This window comes from Bactrocera oleae, chromosome 4 (genome assembly GCF_042242935.1).
Source record: "Bactrocera oleae isolate idBacOlea1 chromosome 4, idBacOlea1, whole genome shotgun sequence".
Lineage (NCBI taxonomy): Eukaryota > Metazoa > Arthropoda > Insecta > Diptera > Tephritidae > Bactrocera > Bactrocera oleae.
In genome coordinates, this window is record NC_091538.1 from 36,238,600 (window position 1) to 36,266,150 (window position 27,551).

A 27,551-nucleotide genomic window follows, 5' to 3' on the forward strand; every position below is an offset into this window, starting at 1 on the left:
TATAAACTTTGCTTTTATTGCTTCATTAGATCAATTCTTACTTATAGAGCAGTGGTTTGGTAATCAGCATTAATGGATCAATATAATATCAGGAAACTAAATGGAATACAAAGAGCAGCCTGTGCAGGGGTTACCGGGCTATTAAGCCGTGTCCGACCGAGGCGCTTAATATGCTCCATAGATGACTTTACTCGGAACGTAGCAGTAAGTTCTGCTTTCAGGATAAAGAAATAAATAGGTTGGAACTGGAAATAATATGAACATAGCGCCATCCTGTACCAGCTTAACCTAAATAAATCAGACTATATCCTCCCAAGGTTAGATATCAATAGTTACTTTCGTAGGGGAGGACATCTACCTAGCTCTATCTACCGATGGGTTCAAAATTGACTGCGGAGTAGGGGGAGAAGTATACTCCAATGATCTTGACATCTCCTTTTCTATCCGTCTACCAAACCGGAAGTACTACGTATAGAGAAGGCCTGTGGAGTTCTATTGAATAACTACGTTAGGATATGGAAAGCAACCATATACACGGATAGCCAGGCTGCCTATAGCCATATTTTCGGCAGCTGCTAGCTCAAAGGAAATACGGAAACTGTTTTCCACTTTCTCTGTAAATGCCCAGCTCTGTCACAAACCCAAAACAAAATACTTGGAACCTATCAGGCACCAAACCTTTAATGGTTGTCCACAAAAAGCATAACTGACATAAGAAGTTTCATTTTGATCACCAAATGGTTTGAGCTCAACGATGAAATTGGATAGGAAGATTATGAGGTCCCACGATAGTGCATCAAAATGGCGCAGTTGGATACCCACGGGCTCATATTAATGCAGGATGAGCAGTCGAGAGAGCAGAAAGTGTGTATACCAGCTCAAATGTCTTCACAGTCCGAAGAGCAAGATGCTTGTACACCAGCAATCGCACATTCTGACAACTTCGAATTTTGCTGTCTGGTTAAAGAATGATAGAATACAAGATTACGACAAGTTTTACTTTTCTCTGTTTAGGCTGTGACAATTGTTACAAAAACAACATACCATACCATACCCATGAACGGTTTAAAAAAAATCACAAAATTTTTTTTATGTTTTTGGAATGTAAATTTGAGTTTTAGAATTATAGTAGTAAAGGGTTTAAAATTTAACTCATCAATTTATATTATAGTGTATTTTTAATTTTTTGAAATATAATTTCTCAGCAAAAAAACCAGATAAATTTTTACTTTGGGTTAACACAAATGACAACTATGAAGAACAATTCAACCAATACAAACAAATAATGTGTCAACCAAGCATACTTATTTACATGTATTATTTTTCTTAGCTGGCTCACTGTGTACACTGTGTGTTTTTTGTTATCGAAATGAATTTCATAATCGTAATAATTATAATGTCAGAGTCTTTTCACTATATAATTTCATTTAAATACATCAGAAGTATTATTAATATATGTATATACTTGTATATATTTATGTACCTGTATAATAAAACAAACTACTGCTGAATATATCGCAATCACAATCCCTTTTATATCGCCACTTTTGCATAAAGTTATTAAAATAGATACTAAACTTATACCGTGACCATGGGATAGTTTGCAGCCAGTAGGGTAATTCGACTGTATCATAGCGGAGTCTTCCCAACACCGGGCCGCATTGACAGCTCACCGAGTTGAACCAAGGGTCGTAAGACCAAGATGAATAACTTAAACAAAACCACCACAAAAACAACAGCATCTACGATAACTCGACAACCACGGCAAACGACAATGGACAATGGCAACAACGACAGCACCAGTGCAGGTAAGAGGTGTTCAGGAGCTACACGAAAGTTTAGCTTCCTAGATGCCCTATCGCCAGAGGAGCGTGAGCTGTTTGAGGAGCATGCCAAAGATGATGAAGATGACATGCCCTCATGCAGCGGTGCTCAAAAGGCGACTTCTACTGCAACCTCTGCTGATGCAGTGGACACCAATAAAACTTCCCTCAGCAACTCTGATATGGGTCGGTCGCAATGGGCATATAACGGGGGTGCTCGCAAAAAGAGAAAGGGGGGAAGCAGATTAGAATAGATTAAGGGTATGAGCGGTACCAGTATTAAGTGGTACCTAAGGCACCTTCAGGAGGGAAAGGTTGCTGAAAAACTCTCCCCAGGCTGAACTACAGGTTCAGCTCGGTGGGTATGAGACCATATAAGCCTAAAACGACTACTGAGAGCGAAGCAGGAGAAAAATGCTGGATGATGAGGATGTTACTCACCCCGCCGCAAGCACGTCAAAGCATGCCACTGCTGACACCAGAGACCATGGGGAAAATTCCGAGCGAAAAGACAGGCCTACAAGGGGGGTGCTGCCCTCGTCTCTCTTTCAGATTATATGAAAAGGGTACGACAGCTCTTCAATAAGGACAAACGTACGGGCAACTATGTAGGAGGAATATAAATGCAACCTAACTTCTTACAACAAAGAGATTAGGTCTGCAAAACAAAAAAATTTGAGGCCCTTCTGTGAAAAGGTAGGGGTGGTGGATTGAACACCAACCCCTCAAAAACCACCATCGTTCCGTCCACAAGACGAAGGTCTCTGCCAGGCCTCAGAAACTTATTCCTTGAAGGCAGAGAGTTGGAAATGAGAAATATGGTAAAAAATCTGGGCCTCACGCTGGATTCAACTCTTGGGTGGAAGCAGCATGGGGACCTGACCATAGTCAAGGTTACAAAAGCACTCTTGGTGTGCAATCGACTTGCCGGACTAGGAAGTTTAAAGCTATCCTTAGTAATAAGGCGGAATGGAATGGTTCCACGCTGGACCTACTGCTAAAGGATAGCATTATCAAGTGGTACACCGACGGCTCAAAACGTTGGAGGGTATTGCTGCAGGGCCACGTACTAAGCTCTCCATACCCACGGGTAGTTTTCCAAGCATACTCCAAGCGGAAGTCTACGCTATAAGTCAGTGTGTAAAGATAAACCTCTAACCTCTAACTAACCATCACAATGAAAGTATTGCCATACTCAGTGATAGATACTAAAAGCGATATCTGCTTATGAAGTTAAATAGTTACTGGTGCAGGAGTGTATAGTAAAGCTGAACAGCCAATCAGATCGTAACCAAGCCCACATTATTTAGGTGCCTGGTCACAAGGGTATAGCCGGGAAAGAACTGATTGACGAACTTGCCGATCTGCAGCTTCCACAAGAATGGTAGGACCGGAACCGTACATTGCGTTAAAGCTCCATACCATAAATTATCTGCTCAGCAATGAAAAAAGAATAGGCAGGGAGAGACATTGGCAACAACTTCCAGACATGCGCCATGCCAGGTTGCTAATGGGTAGTTACAACCTCAGCAGGCTTAAAATCGTAATCAATATCCCAAGGCGGCAATTGTAAGCTCTAGAAGCACTTACACAACAGGGGCTTGGCCTCTTGTGCAAACTGCCGGTTTTGCAACGTAGAGCTGGAAACCCCACAACACCCCATAGACTGCACAGCAGTCTGCAGACGAAGGATTAGGGCCCTTGAATCCATATTTCCGAATAGCGATCACATTACCATCATCAATGTGCTGGGGCTATGGGATTCGTTGTGACTTACGGAAGGGCATCATAAATCTTAGGTCCCAGTGTATACCTCATTTTCAAACCTAATCTCATCTAGGGATTAAGCAATGACCTTAAAATTTATTAAACAAAAACGTATATAATTTAATTGTGTTATAATTATATATGAATACATATAAATTTTTTTGTTAACAAATTTGCATTTGGATTTCGCTGTAGGTTCGAATAGAGAAAGAAACAACAATATAAAATAGAGCCTACTCATATTGAGAAAAACATTGAATTTTGATTACTCATTGAAACCTTAACAGTCATCTTTGGTAGCGCATGTTGATAATTAAAGTGTGATTTTCAGCGGAGTTTACTCTGTTAAAAATACGACTGATTACCATAATGCATGGATAAAATGATCCGAAACTCTTTGATTTGAGAGAGCGCTGTCAAAGCAAGGATGACATGATGCGAGACTCTCTCAGTTTCGCTCATTTTTCTGTTATTCTCTTTTTTTCCTGATTATTAAAATCAGGGAATTTCTAACAGCTGATGTCAAAAAAGGCGGGATGCCAGAAATAAACCAGCTAAAAATAGCTAACAAAAGCAGTGCGAAACGAAATTTCAAGGAACGACACAAATACATTTGAATAACGTGCAACTAAATTTTATTTGTTAATTTAATTTAAAACGTTCATTATAAAACCATGATCTTTTATTATAACTTGTTTTGTTTCTTTGTTATAATTTTTTTTATGCTATATGATTTTTTAAAAATTTTATAATATAAATAAACGTATATAGCGATGTATATGCGTTATATAGGCCTACTCGGGGACAGATCACCTAAAAATAATATCGAAATACAAAATACCCAAAAGTTTTTTTATAATAACCAATCCATTTTCTTTCGACAGTGGCATGATTGGCAAATGTTATAAAAAATGTGGGTTTCTCACAGTTCACAGGGGACAGCTCTCTCTCGATTCAAAGAATCTCGCATCATATCATCCTTGGTCAAAGTCCACACTTTTTATAACATTTGATAGTGGTGCCACTAAGGAAAGAAATAAGTTTTGAGATTTTTTAATGTATTTCTTGGGTATTTTTCGGTTTCCATTTTACTACAAAATATACATAATTAAAATTAGTTTAAGTAGCCAGATATCCTATATGACGTCTAATTATATGTACATGTATATTTAAATCACAAAAGATTTTCAAAATTAACGTTTAAAAGTAAATTTAACAAAATATTTTAATATTTCAAAACACTTACAAGTTTTAAATAACCTAAACATGAACCTTATTTTTATTTATACCTATACTCAATAAACAAATATCTTTTGATAATTTATTCGAAAGTCAAAGTTTGCTGGGAATTCTAACCAAAATATGTATATACGTTGACAATTGGTACTGCTAAACAAAACAATACTCTGCGACAAAATAACCGCTCTTTCTTAAGAACAAAACTATATTAAATCTCTTTAAATAAAGATTAAAAATATACGTGAAAGTCACCAAAAAATCTGATCTCACAAATTACCTACTGATTTCGCAATTTATTTCTGCGGGATTCTTAGTGTTAGTTCATTGTTTTGCTTGTCATCTGTTCAGTAGCTCATGAACTCGTTACTCGCAGCACTGAAAGTTCATGAGCTCTCTTAGAAAGCAAATAGAGGAGTTCCGTATCATTTTAAATATGGTTGCTGTTACTGTAGCCGTAACAATAAAATTTTGAACAGCTGTTAAAAAAAAAATTATGCCCTTCTCAACGTCGCATCTCCACAGACAATAGCTCTTGCTAACGAACTGTCAAATCTATTGCCATAGAGGTTGGCACAATATTTAAATGGGCATTTGTTATCATTACAAAATCTGAGCTCTTAAATTGTTTAGGAACTTTACAAGGATGACAAACATTTATTAGGAGAATGGAAAATGTAGAAAATCTACTTTTGGGCTGAATTATTTACGGAAAAATAAAATCAGATATGTCAAACCACCGAAATGATAGTTTATTGCCAGTAATAGTTGTCAAGATATTTAGTTAGACAAGTATTGGTAAAATTGCTAGCAATACAGTTTTCTCGACAACATCTATCACCTATTGAGATGCCCGTATAACACTACCTTCACTTGGAAATTCCAAGTTGGAATCAATTATTGTTATGAAATATACAATTACAATACAGGTCGGTTTGGTAACTATTTCAAAGCTATATATATTTTTTATTAATAAATATAGCCAGGGGAGATCACAAATTAGGTAACATATATAGTGTCATTATATAGCCATCATATGTGGTGTAAAGAGAAATGGAACAATCAACTCGGCAGACAGATCGAAATCCAGTGGTAAATAATGTAATACGAATAACTATCATTGAACGCGTCTAAATAACCATATTTTAGGCAAATTATCAATTCTCAGCTGACGAAATAAGAGTATTGCGCGAATGTAATTCTGAATCTTTCTTTCAACGTTCTCTGCCTTTAGGAACTGCGTTGGGGGTTGGCGCATATTTGGCGGTGAAGAATGGTTATTTACAAGTAAGTTTTACAATATACAGGGTGGTTGACAAATCGTGCTACAAAAACATACCGTAATACATATTTTTAATTAATGTATTACAATTGTATAGCAAATTTTATTTTATTTTATTTTATATAATTTATTGTCAGAATTAATAGAATTTAACAATAATTCAATTATTGAATTAAACTATTTTTGCACTATATAATGTAAAATAAATGTGTACAAACGAATTAGTGAAGTGTTAGTGGATATAAAAGTGGAAAATATAAGTGTATAACTCATTCGAAATGGGAAAAATGCGTACTTTAAATAGTCAAAATTTTGAACTTTAAACCCAATTATCTCGAAAACTATAAGTTTCCCGCGGCTATATCTATATATATTCTTGATCTGGAGGATCTCCTCTATCCGCCCATACCCATTTTATCACCGAAAGCGTGGGACGTTATACTAAAGTTTTCCCCTTTTAAAAATTATGAACCGCTATGCTCAGCTATGCATATGCGACACCTAATTAAAAAATTATTCATTGCGCCGGAAGGGTTGAAGTCGGGATTGTCTCGGGTCAGCTATAGTGTACCGTCCCAGGCTTTCGAGGATAAAATGGGTATAGGCGGATAGAGGAGATCCTCCAGATCAAAAATATATACAGATATAGCCGCGGGAAACTTGTAGTTTTCGAGACATTCACATTTAAAGTTGAAAATTTCAACTATTTAAAGTACGTATTTTTTCGATTTAAAATGAATTATACGCTTATATTTTTCACTTTTATATCCACTAACACTTCATTGATGCAAAAATAGCTTTATTTCAATATTTAAATCATTCTTCAAATTTATTAATTTTGACAATAATAAAAAAGTTGTAAATGTCAAAAAACCAGTGTTGCCATATTAATATATTTTGCAAACGAAGAAGATAGATAGATTAATTTTGAGGTATGCACCGCGACTTAAGGTCTATTGTGCCGGGAAAACTTTAGTATAACGTCCCACGCTTTCGGGGATAAAATGGGTATGGGCGGATAGAGGAGATCCTCCAGATCAAGAATATATATAGATATAGCCGCGGGAAACTTATAGTTTTCGAGATATTTAGGTTTAAAGTTCAAAATTTTGACTATTTAAAGTACGCATTTTTCCCATTTCGAATGGGTTATACACTTATATTTTCCACTTTTATATCGACTAACACTTCACTAATTCGTTTGTACACATTTATTTTACATTATATAGTGCAAAAATAGTTTAATTCAATAATTAAATTATTGTTAAATTCTATTAATTCTGACAATAACAAAAGGGTTGCAAAATTTCAAATAACCAGTGTTACCTTATCGACATCTTTTGTAATTGAACTGAAAGAAATTAACACAGACAATACCCCAAATACAGGAATCCAAAACCTAGAGAAATAAACTATTACAAAGCATTGATGTTAAGTATTATGTTATACCCTCTATGACAATATTACTTTTTCAAAAAAAATAACCCTTGCCGGTCCAACACCGGGGTGTATCAAAATAATTTTCGCGCAGAACTTCTTTTTGCGTTGGCGGCCTTCGGCCGCGCTTGAAAAAAATAACCCTGGTCGGTCCAACACCGGGGTGTATCAAGGTTTTTTTGCGCAGAACTCCTTTTTGGGTTGGCGGCCTTCGGCCGCGCTTCAAAAAAATAACCCTGGTCGATCCAACACCGGGGTGGATCAAGGTTTTTTTGCGCAGAACTTCTTTTTGCGTTGGCGGCCTTCGGCCGCGCTTCAAAAAAATAACCCTGGTCGATCCAACACCGGGGTGGATCAAGGTTTTTTTGCGCAGAACTCCTTTTTGCGTTGGCGGCCTTCGGCCGCGCTTCAAAAAAATAACCCTGGTCGATCCAACACCGGGGTGGATCAAGGTTTTTTTGCGCAGAACTTATTTTTGGGTTGGCGGCCTTCGGCCGCGCTTCAAAAAAAATAACCCTGGTCGATCCAACACCGGGGTGTATCAAAGTTTTTACGCGCAGAAATTCTGTTTGCGTTGTTTCCTGTATCTAGGGTACAATCTCTCTGTTTACTTTATTTTTCTTCGTTTACCAAATATATTAGTATGGCAACACTGATGTTTTGACATTCACAACCATTTTGTTATTGTCAAAATTAATAAAATTGAAGAATGATTTAAATATTGAAATAAAGCTATTTTTGCAGCATCTAATATAAAAAAAATTTCTAAAAACGAATTAGTCAAGTGTTAGTGGATATAAAAGTGATAAATACAAGTGTATAATTCATTTTAAATAGCAAAAATACGTACTTTAAATAGTTGAAATTTTCAACTTTAAACGTAAATATCTCGAAAACTATAAGTTTCCCGCGGCTATATCTATATATATTCTTGATCTGGAGGATCTCCTCTATCCGCCCATACCCATTTTATCCACGAAAGCGTGGGACGTTATTCTAAAGCCGACCCATTGTGCCCTCCCCTAAGTCATATCGGATCATCTAGGCCCAGCATGTTGATAAACTTCAGAATTCTGCTGCTGGGTGCTAGTGAGGCGATACAATCCCTGTGTGGAAACATGGATCCCAGGGCCTTGATTCTGCGTCTGCAGACTGCCGTGCAGTTCATCAGGCTCTATGTCGCAGAACCGGCAGTTTGCAGAAGAGGCTATATCTATGTTGAAGAGGTGCTTCTTGAGCCTGCAATGGCCGGTGTAGAACACGAAAAGTAGCCGGAATTTGTCTACCGCAAAGCGGGCCAACTCGTCAGCTAGTTTGTTTCCAGCTATACCCCTATGGCCAGGCACCCAAATAAGGTGCACTCGGTTGTGCTCTGATAGGCTGTTCAGCCGTTCTATACACTCCAGCACTAGAAGAGATCTGACCTCATAGGCAGAGATCGCTCGTAGTGCCACCTGACTGTCGCAGAGTATGGCAATACTTTTATTGCGATAGTTGGAGGTTTATCCCTACACGCCGACTTATAGCATAGACCTCGGCTTGGAAAATTCTAGGGAAACTTCCCATGGGAATGGAGAGTTTGGTGCTTGGCCCAGCGATACTTGGACCAATCCACTCCTCCGTTTTCGACCCGTCGGTGTACCACTTGATAGTGCTACGCCTTAGCAGCAGGTCCAGTGAAGAGTCATTCCATTCAGACTTGCTGCCAAGGGTAACTTTGAACTTCCTGCTGAAGTTTACTTCTTTGGTAATGCTATCCCTTTGGAGAAGGGCTAGTGGTATTTCCTCACTTAGCTGATGAAATTACCTTCCCTTTGCTAGCTCCCTCTGATGTCATTTGGAGCAGAGTTCGTTTTGCAGTCTGTTTGATTACCAGGTGTATCGGTGAAAGTTCTAGCATGACTTCCAGTGCTGCGGTAGGATACGTTCGCATTGCTCCCGACGCGCAGATGCAGGCAAGTCTTTGCAGCTTCGACAGTTTAAGTCCTACCGAAGTCTGCGATGCTTTAGAACCCCACGATACCGCTCCATACGTGATAATCGGTCTCACGATCATGGTGTACATCCACCTGATTGTCCTTGGGGAGCACCCCCAGGATTTTCCAGCAAGTCGGTTGCACACCATGAGTGCTTTTGTAGCTTTGGTTAGGGTCTGGTCCACGTGCTGATTCCTGTGGGCAACCTCTTGTTGTGCCAAGACGAATTTTGGTATCTCCTACTGCGGTTTCCGCTACCCTAGTGCGCAGTACGGCTGCGATCCTTTTCTCCAGTGCTATTGACACGCTTTCATGAGACGTATTGTCAAAGGCACCTTCGATATCAAGGAAGGCGCATAACATCACCTCGCCCATCTAACGAATTCTGGATCTCCGAGGTTAGCTGATACAGAGCAGTGTTTGTTGATATGCCTGCTCTGTAAGCATGTTGCTTCGCATGAAGCGGTGAAGCCTTCCGCACCTTTGATCGTATTTCGTAGTCTATGATCTTTTCCATACTCTTAAGCAGGAAGGAAGTAAGACTAATTGGCCTGAAGGACTTCGCCAATGAGTAGTCTTTCCTTCCTACTTTGGGTATGAAGATCACCTTTGCAGTGCGCCATGGTTCTGGGATATATGCCAGCGCTAGGCTATCCCTCATCAGCCGAACAAGGTAGGGCAGTAGTACCTGCTCCCCCTGTTGCAGAAATGCTGGAAGGATGCCATCCGCACCCGGGGACTTATATTTTTCAAAGGAGGCCAAAGCTCACTTGATGGAGTCTGCAGTGAAGAGCTGTTTTGCAACCATCCAGTCTATGCGTAATGGCCTTCGTTCGACCATAGGTCGGATTTGGTCTTATGATACGGTGATTGTGAGATCAGCCCTGCCACAGACTCGTTACTGAGAGTGATGTCCCCACTTGTGCAATAATAAAATTCTTGCTAACTATAAACTCAATAAGAGACTCACCCCGTGTGTTGCAGTCCGTGCTGTCCCATTCGATGTGGTGAGCATAAGCGTCACATCCCTGGATGAGGGGCAGCTTATTCCTTCTGCAGTGATCCACCAGGTTGCCGACTGCCTCTGGGGGTGCTGGCGGAGTTTCCCCCGGAAAATAAGCCGCTGCCACGACGAAGTCCGCTCCTTCGTCGTTCCTTGCTTGTACAGCGACCAGGTCCTGTGTTACGAACTCTGAAATGCAAAAGAAATCAATACCGTTCCTAAGTACTATGCAGACTCTAGGTCTCTCACTAGAGAGATCCCAGATTACCTTATTCGACTCCATTTTGAGGCTCCTGACCTCTCCTTTATTGACCAATTGCTCCTGGATCAGTAGTATGCCCAGTCCATCTATTGTGAACCTACTCGCGATAACCGCCGAGGCCGCGTGGCGCAGGTTCACCTGGGCAACTTCTAGGCGCGGCCCCATTACAGGATCGGCTCCTTGAGGAACTGGTCCTCATTCTCACCGTCCTCCGCGATGCCTCCCGCTAGGTTCGTGAGCCCCTCCAGAAGCTCCCGTCTTCTCGGTAGGGACCTTCACCGTTGTCTCAGCAGTGTCCGCCTGCTTTGCATCACCATCGGTGATCGTTTTCGGCTTGAATGGCCTCAGGACCACCGAGCTGAACCTATAGTTCAGGCGGAAGCTTACCCTCCGGACGAATTTGTACGATTCGTCGTCTATGCAGAGGTTGAGCCTCCACCCTGAATCCTCAGCCTTGCTGCTGATCACCCGCCAGGCCGATGTGCTGAGGCCATCGTTTTGGTTTCGGATGCCCGAGAGAAAACTTGTACGACCAGTGTACCTGGGGAGGAATACCGTCATGCTATGCATGGGCGGAATTTCGTCCCCCTTCTTTGCGCAGAGGATGGGGCCATTCCAGCCTACCTGCTTGGGAGCGATCTCCCTCAGCCAACAAGCCGACCTTCCATCCTTGCAGTCAACCTGCAGCATGCCTCCCTTAAAATATACCCCATGGCAGGAGGCTTTGTATCCAGGCCCTCTGAATACCTCCTCCGACCCCAGCGCCTCCGCCGGGTAGTTAAGCCATACGAATGCCTTAGAGGGCATCCGCATATCTGCGCTGTCCCTCCACTGCCCGGGGGGACTTGGGACGGAGTGGTGGCCCCCGGTCGCCTGCGCGATGTTGCCCCTCTGCCGCTTGGTGTTGGGCAGCTCCTGCGCCGTCAGCTGTCCGCTTCGCCGCTTGGGTGGTCGAGGGAGCTACTTTTTCGCAACCTCGCCCTGCGGGCTGAGGAGTTCTTCCCTCCTGGAGGTGCCTCAGGTACCACTTCAGGCTGGCACCGCTCATTCCCTTTCTTCTGGTATCGTCCTGTCCTCCCGGACACCCCGTTGATGGCAGGTGCGGTAGTCTGCCTCCCCTCTTCCTTCTCCCTGGCATGCTCTTCCAACTGCGCTCGCTCCTCTGGCGAAAGGGCGTCCAGGAAGCTGAACTTACGTTTAGTCCCTGATTCGCCCTTACCTGCACCGCTGCTTTTGTTGCTGTCCTTGTCCAATTTCGTTTGCTGATGTTGTTGCCGGTAAGGCCACCGTTACTTCCCAATGCGGCCCGGTGTTGGGAAGGCTCCGTTAGACTACAGCCGAATTTACCTGCTGGCTGCAAATCATCCAATGGGCACGGGAGTCGCATAACACTCTGGATTAGGAGGTGGCAGCTCTTGGTTGTCGCACGCATGCGGCTTCTGACAACCAGTGTAAGGGTGCAAGCACCACTCATCAGTTGGTAGATGCCGAGAATGCCTTGCGACTTAAGCCCCTGCACCACGGCAAGGTGCCTGCCATTCGCAGAGGGCAAACAAAGAAAAAAAATTATACCCCAAATACAGGAACCATAATTGTTGATGGGCACTAATAAATCTTGTAGTTTCCTTCACTTGATATACCTCGGTGTTGGACTGACCAAGGTTATTTTTTTTTTTAACTTGGCCGAAGGCCGCCAACGCCAAATGAAGTTCTGTGCGAAAAAAACTTTGGTACACCCCGCTGTTGGATCGACCAGGGTTGTTTTTTTTAAAAGCGGCCGAAGGCAAAAAGCAAAAAGAAGTTCTACATATAAAAGTAACATTGTAATAGAGGGTGTAACATAATCCTTAACATCAATACTCTCTAATAGTTTATTTTTCTAGTTTTTGGATTCCTGTATTTGGGGTATTATCTGTTTTCATTTCTTTCAGTTCATTTCCAAAGGTGTAGATAAGGAAACACTGGATATTTGACATTTTGCAACCCTTTTGTTATTGTCAGAATTAATAGGATTTAACAATAATTTAAAAATTGATTTAAACTATTTTGCAGAAACGAATTAGTGAAGTGTTAGTGGATATTAAAGTAAAAAATATAAGTGTATAATTGATTTGAAATCGAAAAAATGCGTACTTTAAATAGTTGAAATTTTCAACTTTAAACGTAAATATCTCGAAAACTAGTTTCCTGTGGCTATATCTACATATATATATTCTTGATCTGGAGGATCTCCTCTATCGGCCCATACTCATTTTATCCCGAAAGCCTGGGACAGTATACTAAAGTTTTCGCATTGCCTCAATTAAAGATTTAATGGACTGCTTTAATTCAATTAGATTTCTGGGTTTTGTTTTGGACACCTCTTGCTTGACATAACCCAGTGCAAAATGGAGTTTCTTGATATTAATTTATTTTAAAATTTTTGTTGGAGCACTGCAATAACCGGTCTGGATATATGTGCAGTTGCTCCTTATTACTGGAACCAAACGCTATTGAAAGGGATACGTCTTTTGTGCAGTTCTCGGTAAAAAAAAACTCATTGAACATCTTTAAATAACGGTGTTCATTGACAGTTACTTATACACCGTTTTCTTCAAATAAGTGCCTAAAATGACGATGCAACAGCCGCGATTGTTTCTTAACACGAACATACGGATCTCGATGTTACGGTCTTCTTGCGATACGTCCAGATTCGGCAAACATGTTTACCAACCTTATAATGGTTCATCTACTCGGGGGAGTGCCGCTAAAATCCCGTTGAATTCTCTTCAGTCGGAATACCGCTGCACTATTCAAACCCTCTTTTCGGTATCCCAAGCATTCATTTTTAAAAAAACTTAAGTAATAACCTGCCAAATAAAAAAAAGAGTAAGTCGATTATTAGCACAGGAAAAAAATTATTACGGTTTCTTTTTATAGCACGATTAGTGAGCCACCCTGTAGATCTTACAAATGTTAAAACGTTTAGTGTAAAATGTACACGGGTAACTTTTAGAATAGTATAGTAGAGAAAGTTCTCCAAACTGAGAGATGTATATATACATATATATAAGTATATAACTGCCGCTTTCTGTTTTTAAGCGATTTGCATTAATAGTTCGAAACGCTACCGGACAACGGTTTGTATTCAACGGAAACGTTTTGCTATAAGCACCTTTCAAGCTATGAAAATGCGCTTTTGAGTTATAATTGAATACAATTAAATATTAAATCACACAATATTATTTAAGTGTAAACAAAAAAATCGTGAGAAAAACAAACAAACAACAGTTTTATGACATTTTGGATAAAAACACTTTCGTAAGAGGAAGCACTCTCCGTATCGACACAACCTTATATAGTTGAATCATGATTACAATTAATGCTGTGTGCTTTGCTGTGTGCAAAGGATGTGTAGAAAAATTAAAATTATGACAGATAAAAGTGAAATTTTGAAATTTTTCGTGATGAATCGGAACGTCAGAATTTTGCCCAGCTAGTGTGCTTTTACATTGGGACTCTTTTGACCCTCATTATCGGCATATTCTCTTTTGGTGTCGCTCTGTGCATTCACACGAGCAAAAAGAGTCCAGCAACTTAGTGTGGTTTTACACACAGACTCTTTTGTAACCCAAACCGGTTTATTGTGGGCGAGGGGACGACGAGGAAAGACGAAGGGACCGTGCCACTCGTGTTCGGGTAACAGCTCGCTGCTACCCTTTTCAGCATTTCTTTTCACTTTCAAATTCTTTAAACGGTTGCAAGAGCGCTCGGTTTCAAATGAATTCGTTCACAAATTTGAATTCTGTTATCTATTTTTTGTATGTAATATGCAAATATGCATGCATAGAATAATAGAAATATTTTGAAAAATTGTAAATAAGGAGAAAATTAAGATACTCAAAAATATTTAATTTACATTTTAAATAACATATAGCGCTATTAAATGTAATAATGTACCAGTATACATAAAATAATTCTAATAAAAATGGTAACTTTACTTTTTATACTCTCGCAACCTGTTGCTACAGAGTATAATAGTTTTGTTCCCCTAACGGTTGTTTGTATCACCTAAAACTAATGGAGTTAGATATTGGGGTATATATATAAATGATCAGGATGAAGAGACGAGTTGAAATCCGGGTGACTCTCTGTCCGTCCGTGCAAGCTCTAAGTAAAAATTGAGATATCTTTCTGAAACTTGGTAGGCATGTTTCTTGGTACCGTGAGACGGTTGGTATTGCAGATGGGCGTAATCGGACCACTGCCACGCCCACAAAACGCCAATAATCAAAAACAAATAAATTGCCATAACTAAGCTCCGCAACAAAATACAAGACTGTTATTTGGTACACAGGATCACATTAGGGAGGGGCATCTGCAGTTAAATTTTTTTTAAAGTGGTCGTGATGCCGCCCCTAATAGGTTTAATGTGCATATCTCCTAAACCGCTAATGCTATAATAACAAAATTCACTGGAAGCAAATGTTTTTAGAACCTCTACCTACAGTGTGAAAATAGTTGATCGGGTGGCAACTTCGCCCACTCCCCATATAACGGTACTGTTAAAAACTACTAAAAGCGCGTTAAATCAAGCACTAAACACGCCAGAGACATTAAATTTTATCTCTGGGATGGTATGAGGTGACTTTTAGGCGGAAACCCATGTCTTGAGATCTGCTTAACGAATTTCAACCAAATTCGGTAATAACATTCTTCTCATATCTCTATGTTATAGTGCGAAAATGGGCGAAATCGGATTACAACCACGCCTATTTCCCATATTACACCATTTTAAATTCTATTTGATTCTTTCACTTTCCACTATGCAAATCAAGCAACAATGATTGTAAGGGTAAAACTTTGCGTGAATAATGCGTTTAAAGTATGCCACCTTGTGACCAAAATTTGAATTTTCTAATCTTTAAGTATTAAAATCCCATAATTTTTTTATTCCATATTTTTTTCAATTAATATAAAGCATCCTTGAATAAGTTATATTTCTTGTTTTAAATAAAATGATATTCGAGCTAAATTTTGAGTATCTTAATTTTCTCCTTATTTACAATTTTTCAAAATATTTCTATTATTCTATGCATATATAGCATATCACATACAAAAAATAGATAACAGAATTCAAATTTCTGAACGAATGGTATAGATTCATTTGAAACCGAGCGCTATTGCAACCATTCAAAGAATTTGAAATTGAAAACGAGTGCTGAAAAGGGTAGCAGCTAGCTGTTACGAACAAGAACACAAAGCGTTCCACCTGAACACGAGTGGCACGGCCCCTTCGTCTTCGGTTTGGGTTACAAAACAGTCTGTGTGTAAAGTGGCACCTACCGAACTAAGTAGATAAAATTTTGACAACTTATAATTTATTTATCTTCATATTTATCCTATTCAATACAGAAATGAAATTTTTAATAAAGAAATATTTCAAACTAAAATTAGGATGATGGAATTAAGTAAAAATAATATATTTGTTGTTGATTAACAGATAAGTATCGGGTGATCCAAGTAGAGGTACTTTTTTAATTAGCCTTCTTTTGACAGATTACGCCTGAATCGTACCAAGCTGACATGTTACTTTTGTTGTTTGTGTTCCTTTAACGGAAGGTGACACCAGCCAGTACAAGAATTGCACTTGACTGATGCGACGTTACCGCGTATGACGGTCCGACACACGGAACAGACTGTGCGAGGAACCAGGAGTTGCTGATTGGTTCTCGCACGAGGATTGGAGCGGGATGAAGGTTTGGGAGGGGATTGGTCAGACTGGGTGTCATTCTGCCTGTGTGAGCTTGTCCACAGAAATAAAGTCAGGGAGTTTTTCGATCGAGATTATTATGGGCAGGTGGTCTAATTCTATAGTTAGCTAAGGTCGCCAAGTTATGCTGTTTATCAGGCCACCACTAGCGATGGTGATGTCAGACAAGCTGCTACAGTTGCTTATAATTCTGGTGGGGGCTTCGTCATTCATTGTAAAGAATGTCGAATCGTCTATATGGTTCGCCAGATTCATTCCCCTACGATCGTTTGACAGACGGAAATGCCAAAGATCGTGGTGCGCGTGCCAAAGTCGCCAAATACCAATCGGTTGGCAACAAGAAACTGCGGGGATGTATATACATTAAGACCAGAAAATTTCCGGAAATCGTTGGCCCACAATTCTGGCTGTTTACGGCGAATGTTTTCGCGCAAACGTTTCAAAACGCTCAAATAATACTCTTTATTGACCGTCTGTCCCTTTGGAACGAATTCATGATAAACCATACCGCGAATATCGAATAAAACCAATTTCCAGAAACTTTCTGGTTATATGGTACAGCATGTACAGCTACAGAGTATAATGAACGATTTTAAGACCAAAAGCTCGTTCAATATCATCGAACAATGCCCCATGCGACCCCGTTGTTTGTTTCCAAAACTCAAGTTACCAGTCCGTGGAACCCGTTTTGACTTGGTTGAGGCCGTAAAAGAAAATTCGCAGAGGGAACTGGAAGCGATTCCGGACCCGGACCTACAATGCATGTTTCGATGATTGCAAAAAGAGGTGGTATATGTGTATCGCTTCAGAAGGAGCATATTTTGAAGGCGACAAAATAAATATTGATAAAGATTGAAAATTTTTAATTTTATTTACAATTTACGGAAACTTTCTGGTCTTAATATTATATATTAAATATTTCGAGCTCGACATTGCCTGACCGGATAGCTCTGCCCTGACATTCTAGGGTAGTATCCCTCTTGTCGCTGTCGCCGTCGATAAGTGGTACAAAATGAATGTTAGACGAGCACCACTATCTCGCTCAGAAAATCTGAGCAGTTGTTCAGCTTGGTTTCTTGAACCGCAGTAATCGATATGCCCTCCCGGCTCATAAAAAAACCAACTATCTCTCGATCTTGTTCGTTAGTCCCTTGCAGTTTAATTGTTAACGTCGGGTTTGTCCCGGTAAAGTCGTAGTGATCCTGGGAGTACGGGATTTCATAACAGCCGGCTCTACGATACCGGAATTGACCCGGATTTTATAACGTACAATATCTGTTATTTCGAAAATCTAACCCTAATAATCGGCTGTTAAGGTAGGCTGGTTAGAGATGTGTCGGCGAACTATGATATGAAAAATATACATATTGTAACGGATTTCTCGATAAATCGTTTAATAGCTATACTTATCTTTATTTCTAAATCCAACACCTTAACACTTCTTGCTGTTATTCGAGCTTACACTCTAACTAGAAATGTGTTTGCTGCACAATCCGGTTGCCCTTATATAGTATTGTATAGAACATTCTGGCAACTGCGAGTTCGCTGTCTAGTTTCTGGCAATTTATCGTCGGTTCGATTTTGTTCTATCATCCGTGTTCGTCACAATATAAAGTTGAAACTCAACAATTGGTTAGCGCATATGCTCATCCTTATACTTCAGTTAGTAAACAACGCAAAACCGTAGCTCATATAAGCTGGGCAAGGTAAATGAACAATCACCACCTCCTCTACTGTCTGTACCGTGTGATATCTTCAAACATTTAATATTTCCCGTAGAAACGAGTCAGTTGATTACCTTGGATTGCCAGTCTTAATATTTTGTAGTAATTAAAAAAAAAAACGAGAATATATATGAAATATTCTTAAACTAACTCAAAATCACATTCGAATACAATTATTTATAAATAGGTAGACTATTTTTAATAGTTTGATTTTAGTTATGAGCTTTTACGTTATGAAAAATTTTAACTAAAAAACTAAATGTGTGCAAAATCATGTGTACAAATTGAGCAATGGTAACATTAGTGCAATGAAAACCAAGGAGAACAACTGATTTCTAAGTTGGCATAACTTTTGAGAAATTTCATATGATACGGACTGTAAGTATTTAAGGGCCTCACGTCGATCACTAATTCCAGCATTTCTGTTGAGATGGCAGACGTCAGGCAGCATCTGTCAAATATTAAAATACACACGTTCCTATGGGCAAATTTAGACAACAGGCAGCAGGCTTGCAGTTGTCGCTGTCGCCAAATTAAAACCTTGATTAATTTATTTCGAATTTCGCCGACAACAATAGGTAGCTGTAGTGGTGCCACTAAACTATCAAATTATTCAAAGCGCTAACAAGTCGTAACGTTATTTTAGCAACAGAAGCAAAAAATAGCTCTGATATATCATTTGTAATAGCAATTGATAATTTAAAACAATTGAATTGATCTATTTACTTATTTTTTGCACGAAAGATTTCACTTTGAACAAAATATTTAAATTGTGGTGTTTAAGAAGCTAGTGCAGTAGCTATGTGTTTAAAGCATAAGTATTTAAAGTGCCTTGGAGACGATCAAATTATGTCAATCATAGCATATGTGCATTGTATAAGCCTACAAGAAACCAAAGAATCAGCTGTTTTCCTATGTGTGTGAAACAGCCGTGATCACCTGATCGAATCTGCATTTTTTTGACACAGAGATGTACATAAAAGGAATGTATTGTAACGGATTTCTCGATAAATCGTCTACCTGTAACTCACTCTTGAGTTCGATCACTGGATTGTTAAATAAAAGTCCCAATTTAATGGCTACACACTTATCTTTATTTCTAATTCCAACAACTTAACACTTATTGCTCATTATTCGAGCTTACAACTTCTTGCTTATATCTTAATTGCTCTTATCACGACAACACTCTAACTAGAACTGTGTTTGCTGCACATTCCGGCAGCCCTTATATAGTAAATCTGTAACAAAACACTTCTTCTAGAACATTCTGGCAACTACGAATTCGTTAACTAGTTGCTTCTGGCAGTTTATCGTTGATTCGATTTTGTTCTATCATCCGTGTTCGTCACAGTATTGTAGTTTAACAACTTGGTGTCAGAAGTGGGATTGTCAAATCAATTCCCAAGGAGATAATTATTTAAAAATGGCCAAGTTTAACGATCTGAAGATTCCACAACTGAAAAAGGAGCTGGAACAACGTGGTTTGGCGACAAATGGATTAAAAACTGAATTACAATCACGGTTGAGAGAGGCCATGGAGGCGAAAAACATTAATGTTGAGGAATATGTCTTTCACATGGAATTAGAAGAAGAGACAACAAAGATAGAAGAAAAGGAAGAGGCTCAATGCTCGTCAAAGATGGTGGACATGAACATGCTTTTTTCTGCAATATCGCAGATGGGGACGCAAATGTCGACACAATTTAAAGAGCAGGATACACGTATGTCTCAGATGTCAACACAGTTAGAAACGCGATGGTCAACGCATTTGAAAGAGCTGTTCGCAGCGCAACATGCACGTTTTTCAGCACAGTTGTCAGCACCGAAAGAGCTCGACGTGCATATGTCAGCGCAGGTATCCTCACAGTTGGAAGAGGAGGAAGCATGTGAACCAGGATCTTCACAGTATGAAGTGCAAGAAGCTTGTATACCAGCAAAAGTGTCTTCGCAGTCGGAAGAACTGAACGGGCGCATGCCAGCGCAGGTATCCTCACAGTTGGAAGAGGAGGAAGCATGTGAACCAGGATCTTCACAGTATGAAGAGCAAGAAGCTTGTATACCAGCAAAAGTGTCTTCGCAGTCAGAAGAACTGAACGGGCGTATGCCAGCGCAAGTGTCCTCACAGTCGGAAGAGGAGGAAGCGTGTGTACCATCACAGGTGGAAGATCAGCATAAAATTGAACCTGAAACGGATGACTCTGTGCAAGAAGATCGAGAATTGGAAGGTGCATTACATAAGGTGGAGTTGAACCAATGTACAACGATTGGAGAAATAACTACAGGAAGGCCAGTCACAAAATCATATTGGGCAGAGCGGAGCAGTTTAAAGTTAGTGTATGGCTGCTTGCATCGAGTATGGAAAAGCGAAAATAAGCAAACCTTCCGAGTACTTATGGTTGTTCCAAGGATTGGAATTCCTGATGTTCTTAACGTGCAGTACAAATGTCCAAGAGGAAGGCACTTGAGAGACATGAAATCCTTGGAGCATTTGAAGCAAAGGTTTTATTGGACTGGTTGTCAATCAGCTATAGAAAGGATTGCGAAATATGCTGAGAACATTGTAGCTAAAGGATCAAGGTCCAGGAGTCATGGGCAGATGAAACAGCACAATTCGCGTGCGCCAGTTGAGAAAATAGGCGTGTATGAAGATGGTCCATTCCCCTCCAATAAATTAGGAAATAGTCATGTTTTGGTAGTCAAGGACCATTTCAATGAATGGCCACAAGTATACACAATTCCTAACCAAGAGACTGAACCAGTGGCGAAGGCATTCATCAACAAGTGGGTAACGAGATTCGGTGTTCCAATAGAGTTACGTTCTGATCAAGAATGGAATCTCGAGTCAGCTTTAAGTCAAGGGATGTACCAGAAACTGAGTATCCGGAAAACGGATGGAATTAACTTCAAGAAGAGAAGGACGGCTAACGATGTCAGCACCAGCCTAGAAGACGAGATGGGGGACATAAAAGCTTTGTGTTTGGTATCGCAAATATGTCTAATCGGGACGATCAGACTTAGGTGGAGGGCAGTGTGACGAACACGGATGATAGAACAAAATCGAATCGACGATAAATTGCCAGAAGCAACTAGACAGCGAATTTGTAGTTGCCAGGATGTTCTAGTAGTGAAGTAGTTAGCGAATTCGTAGTGGCCAGAATGTTCTAGAAGCAATGTTTTGTTACAGATTTACTATATAAGGGCTGCCGGATTGTGCAGCAAACACAGTTCTAGTTAGAGTGTTGTCGTGATAAGAGCAATCAAGCTATAAGCAAGAAGTTGTAAGCTCGAATAACGAGCAATAAGTGTTAAGTTGTTGGAATTAGAAATAAAGATAAGTGTGTAGCCATTAAATTGGGACTTTTATTTAACAATCCAGTGATCGAACTCAAGAGTGAGTTACAGGTAGACGATTTATCGAGAAATCCGTTACAATATATTTGTAATGGAGAATATTAATGAAAACTTTCAAGAATATTTTCAAAACAAAAGATTATTATATATATATTGCTTTTCCTCACCACCTCTGAGGTGTTCGGTTCCCCAGGAGGCCTATATTCACCCAGTTCTTAAACAATCTACTTTTCATAACAATTCTAACTCGAAAAGATATATACATAAAATCAGGTACATGAATAATAATTACATTAACAATATAACATTTACAATATAAGTTGAAATATTCAACTTGATTTGAATAAAAACGAAAATAAATATAAAAAATTAGGTACAATTCAGGAACAATAACAATAATTAAAACAATCTACTAAGTAATAAATAATATTTACAAAATATTCTAGATCACCGTTACACAAAAATATATTTGATAAAATTAGAAACATTTAATAATATTTCAATACAATAAATAATAATTTAAAAAATACACTGTAAATTTAATCTTTTGGAATTAAAACAACCGAAAAATATTTGAATATGTAATAAAAACCTTCTTAAAGTTGTAAATTTTATAATAAATATAATAAAATTTATAAATAAAATAAATTTTAAAACATAACACGGCAACACACTATTTGTGTCATTTGGATGTTTTAGTAGTAGAATATTGGTTGGCAACCCGTACCAAGTGTGATTTTATCATCTTAGGGCGTTCAATTAAAACACCCACCATTTATTACGATATAAATTTATTATATATTTGACATTTAGTATATGGAAAAACTATTTAAATATTTTTTTTTATGGTTTTTGGTATATTAAAACCACTGACTTTTGAACTTTCAATACTTAATAAAGTTATTTAAGCGTGTAAGCTCTCCATCACATAATAAACATTTCATCAAATATATATAAATTTCGCATTTTCTTTAATTTTCATTGTTAATAGGTTATATTGCTCTCACATTTCCAATGACAGGAGAGTTGGGCATCTCTTTATCTCTGCAAATGAACTTGGGCTTGTCAAACATGAGTGGAGACAAGATTACGCCAAGTGCCATCTTGTGATGTAATTAGATATTTTAGAATGGGAAGAGGAAACATAGAAAAACTGTCAAATAGCCTGTAAAAAAAGTAAACACTTCTTTAATTCGTGAAATATACTTAATTTATTAGCTTATAGTAAAATAGTTTTAGTGAAATGAGTAGAATAATGTTACGGGAAAATATTTGGCTAATTTTTTAATAAATACATTTATCTATTGGCAACATAATTGCCAATTAAGTGAATGATTAAAAGGAATTGCGATTGCGAATGTTATATTAGGTAAAGTAAAAAGTTCGTTCGGTTTTTTTTTTTTTATTGATTTTTCAAAAGATGATAACTTTGTGTGCATTTGTCCGATTTTATCATAAACTTGTTGCCAACGAGATGCCAACTTCATTATACCCCTCTTGTAGAAGGCTGCGTCCCTATTGGCAAAAAACTCGGAGAGCCAATTTTCACAGGCCTCTCTTGAGGCTAACTTCTCACCATTAAGCGCGTTCGCCATGGACAGGGAAAGATGGTAATCACTTGGTGCCAGGTCCGGACTATAAGGTGGGTGCATTACGACCTCCCCTCCGAGCTCCCGGAGCTTCTGGTGCGTCACCAAAGACGTGTGTGACCTGGCGTTGTCCTGATGGAGCACAATTCGGCCTCTGTTGATCAAAGATGGCCTCTTCTGGATGAGTGCTGCCTTCAAGCGGTCCAGTTGTTGGCAGTAGAGGGCCGAATTGAGCGTTTGGCCATAGGGGAGCAGCTCGTAGTAGATGATTCCTTGCCAATCCCACCAAACACACAGCAAAACCTTCCTGGCCGTCAATCCGGTCTTGGCCACCGTCTGGGCCGCTTCCCCGAGCTTTGTGCACGACCGTTTGCGCTCGATATTGTCGTAAGTGACCCATTTTTCATCGCCAGTCACAATCCGCTTCAGAAACGGGTCGATTTTGTTGCGATTCAGCAGCGATTCGCAGATGGAAATTCGGTCCATCATGTTTTTTGAGTTAGTTCGTGTGGCACCCAAACATCGAGCTTCATTTTGAATCCAAGGTTATGCAAATGGTTCCAAACGGGTTTCTGGCTTATCTTTAGTTCCTCAGCAATTAAATAAGTGCTAACGTGACGGTCTGTTTCCACTATTTTCATGATTTTATCGCAATTTTCGACGACAGGCCTCCCGACGCGTGGTGCATCTTTAACATCGAAATTACCGGAACGGAACCTAGCAAACCACTTTTGTGCTACACGTTCGTTTACAGTATCGGGCCCATAAACTAAATTAATTTTTTCAGTCGCTTTGGATGCTTTTTCGCGCGAATAAACACGTTTTCAGCGCCGTATAGTATGACATGATGCGACACGTAACACTAATGCTATGGACAATAACGCCATCTCTTAGATAAAAACCGAACGAACTTTTTACTTAACCTAATATTTATTTAAATTTACAAATATAAAATATATTGACTCGAATATTTTCACGCAAACTAATAAATTAAGTTTATTTCACGAATTAACAAATGTGTTTTCGTTTTTGTTTACAATTTACTTGCTGTTCTATGCTTCTTTTCATCCCAAAGTTATAGTGCAATTTATTTTTATAACAATTGTCACAGCATAAACCGAAAAAATGTTCTGTAAATAATTGTCGTAATCTTGTACTTAGAATATTGCCTCAGTTTCGTGCAGGCTCACCCACAAATTAAGCTCCGCAAAAACGAACCGTCAGCGAATTTTAAAGCTATGGGTTAGAGTTGGCAAAACAATTAATCGCTCTCAAAGGTCCAGCCCGGACCCCCAGGAAGAGGATTTTTTTTTAGTTAATATTTACTTTTCTTCCTTTGTGTTTATTCGAAATTGTTTTGAAATCAAGTTCGATCGCGTCCAAGGAAAGCTAAAGTATCATAGATTAATTACAGGTGGCGGTTCCAGTTTAGTCATCGATTTGCTTCCGTCAGAACAGCGGGCTTTGGGCACTTTTGGGACCAGTTTGGTTGATGAAATCACTTTTGTGCCAACCATCGGAACAGAAGTAATATACAGGGCTCCAAACCGGCTTTGAACCGAACCGCCTCTTTTTTACTGGTCTTGAACCGAACCAAACCGCTTTTATTTTAAAATGCAAAAACCGAATAATTCGGTTCGGTTCAAAATGAAAATCCCAATAAGCATTTTTAAGGTAAATAATACACGACGATCTTAAAAATGAACCCTTATGAGCTGCCACAAATTCGCTTGAATGCAAGGCTGTGTATGGTAATTTCGAATAAACGCGTCTGTCTTCTCAGAAGGTTGGCATACTTTTAAAGTGATTATTTTGTAAATATTTTTGAAATGAGTGTGAATCTGTGTATTTTTGTTTTGACAAAAATTATTATATGAACAAGTGAGTGAATACATTGCAAAATTGAAATGAAAGGAAAACATACAGCAAATTCGGTGAGAGACATACAAAGAAAGTTCGCCGACATTTCAGCGAAGATCGTTGGCTAAATTTCGAAAACGAAATTCCAGAAGTACTCTACATTAAAATTTCTTTCATTGACAGTCTACATTTTGTCTTGCTACATATGTACTTATATGTATATTATAATAACAACAACAATTAAACAATGATTCCTGAGATTTAAAGCTGCAAAGCGTTTATTTTGCAAAGGAGCCTCCGCTCCTGGCTAGTATATATAAAGTAAATCTGAATCTATCGTTATTACAGTGCGTTCAAAAAATAAGGTTTTCGTTTTCCAAAGTGGATGTATGTAGCGTTTATTGGGAAAAATGTTGTAATTATAGGATATATATTGTTTTGTTATAGCTGACGTTTATTTAATTCTCTCTCCAGTCTCCCGCGTTGTCTATTAAAGCCTGACATTTTTGATGGCAACTTGCAACTAAATTTTCCGCAAACTCTACAGAAGCGACAACTAAATTTTCCGCAAATTCTACAGAAGCGACCTCCATGTTGGTATGTTGGAGTAGCCGTAAGAAATATTTTGTTGATGTTTAATGTTTTCTTGATATTTTAGCTTTCATTAAATCCCAAAAATTCTCTATTGGATTGGCGTCTGGTGACTAATAGCCAATCTGAAGTTCAACGCTTCCACTAAATCCATAAGCTTAGAGCGGTACGACAATTTTGAAATCAGAGCTTTGTGGTTATGTATATACATATGCATATGTATGTATATATTATATATTAAATAGTCCGCAATCGGAAGCAAAAATAAGCATGAGTGAGGGAATAGATTTTATTTATTTATTCACCTGTTATTTTTTGTTAACACGATTTTTCACACATCCTGTTTTTTAGTTATAATTTTTCATAATGTAAAAGGTCAAAACTAAAATCCAACTATTTATATAATAGTTTACCTATTTATAAATAATTGTATTCGACTGTGATTTTGAATTATTTTAAGAGTATTTCAAATATAATCAAGTTTATTTCTTAATGATTATAAGATATCGAGATTGGAAGCCTTGCGTTGCAAGAGATTGCTCTCTCACTCTCAATTCACTCGTTGCTACGGAAAAATCCAACTTTCGCGGATATCTTACATTAAGGTCTGTAGAAACGGACGGTAGAAGCGTTTGCGAGTGTTCATTTACATTGCGCACTCATAAGATAGGTCGTATCAGCTCACGTACGGAAGGGAGCAATGTCGCTGACTATTTGAGCTATAAGTCTAGCATGTTTTCTTAAACTGTTAGCATTGTATAATCCTACAAGTAACAAAAGAATCAACTGTTTTTCTATGGTTGTAACACAGCTGAGATCACCTGATCAAATCTGCCTTTTTTGACACAGAGAGGTATATAAAAGGAATGTAGTTTAATAAGAATTTTGTAAACAGCTATTGGTAATGGAAAACATTAATGAAATCTATCAAAATTATTTTTGATACAAAGTTTATTGCATATTTATTGTTTTTCCTCAACACCTCTGAGCATGCAATGTAGGCGTGTTACCGATCTTTTTGGGTGTTCGGTTCCCCAGGAGGCCTATATTTACCCGTATTATAAAAACAGTTCTAAATCAATATACTTTTCATAAGCAATATAACTAGAAAGAAATATAAATATAAAATCAGGTACACTTCATATAGTAGTAATTACATTAACAATATAAGTCGAAATAATCACCTAAAACAAAAATATATATAAAAGATCGGGAACAATTCATGAACAACATAATAATTATCCAAACAATGTACTAATTAGTAAATAATATTTACAAAAGATTCTAAATCACTCACAGCCATATACTTATTAAATGTAAATTTAATCTTAAGGAATTCTAATAATCGAAAAATATTTGAATAAGTAATAAAAATTCTTAGTGTTATAAATTTTAAAACATGACACGGCAATACGCTGTAGCAGATTTTAGGCATTTGGTCGATTTACTAGTAGAATATTAGTAGTGTGACTTTAGTAGAGTAGAATATAAGTAGGCAACCCGTGCCAAGTGTGACTTTAGTAGTAGAATTTTTAAGGCAACCCGTGTGTATTAGTGAAAATATTAAGATTGGTTACTTGTAGATTTATACGACTGTTAGATGACTCTTGATTAATATATTACATTGTGAAATTGGGTGGGTTCCCATATAACACAATTTTAAATTTCCTCTTGGTGTACATCAATCAGGCATCAGTAAAATTATCGAACAAGTGACCTGATTTTTTACCAAAAATATCGGAATAAAATTCAAAAGCAGTTCTACGCCAAAAAAAATGAGTTACCCCGGTGTTGGGACCGACCAGGCTTATTTATTTTTTAAAATGCGGCCGAAGGCCGTCAACGCTAAAAAAGAGTTCGACCCGAACAAAACTTTTCAATAATATTGTGCCTAAAAT

The 27,551-nt window shown here is 38.5% G+C and overlaps 1 protein-coding gene and 1 pseudogene across 2 annotated transcripts in view; both read left to right on the plus strand.

Annotated features, from left to right (window-relative positions):
* The first annotated feature begins 5,624 nt into the window (after positions 1 to 5,624).
* Positions 5,625 to 27,551, plus strand: part of asrij (OCIA domain-containing protein asrij) — a 44,413-nt gene continuing 22,486 nt past the window's right edge. The window contains exons 1-3 of one of the 2 annotated variants that reach the window (XM_014238155.3): positions 5,625 to 5,755; positions 5,809 to 5,918; positions 5,976 to 6,113. In XM_014238155.3, coding sequence (XP_014093630.2) covers positions 5,880 to 5,918; positions 5,976 to 6,113 — 177 coding nt within the window. In that variant the 5' untranslated portion in view covers positions 5,625 to 5,755; positions 5,809 to 5,879. Of the gene's footprint in view, positions 5,756 to 5,808; positions 5,928 to 5,975; positions 6,114 to 27,551 lie in introns of both variants that reach the window. The other variant, XM_036372636.2, reaches the window with a different exon arrangement.
* LOC138856894 (uncharacterized) lies at positions 16,760 to 25,529 on the plus strand (annotated as a pseudogene).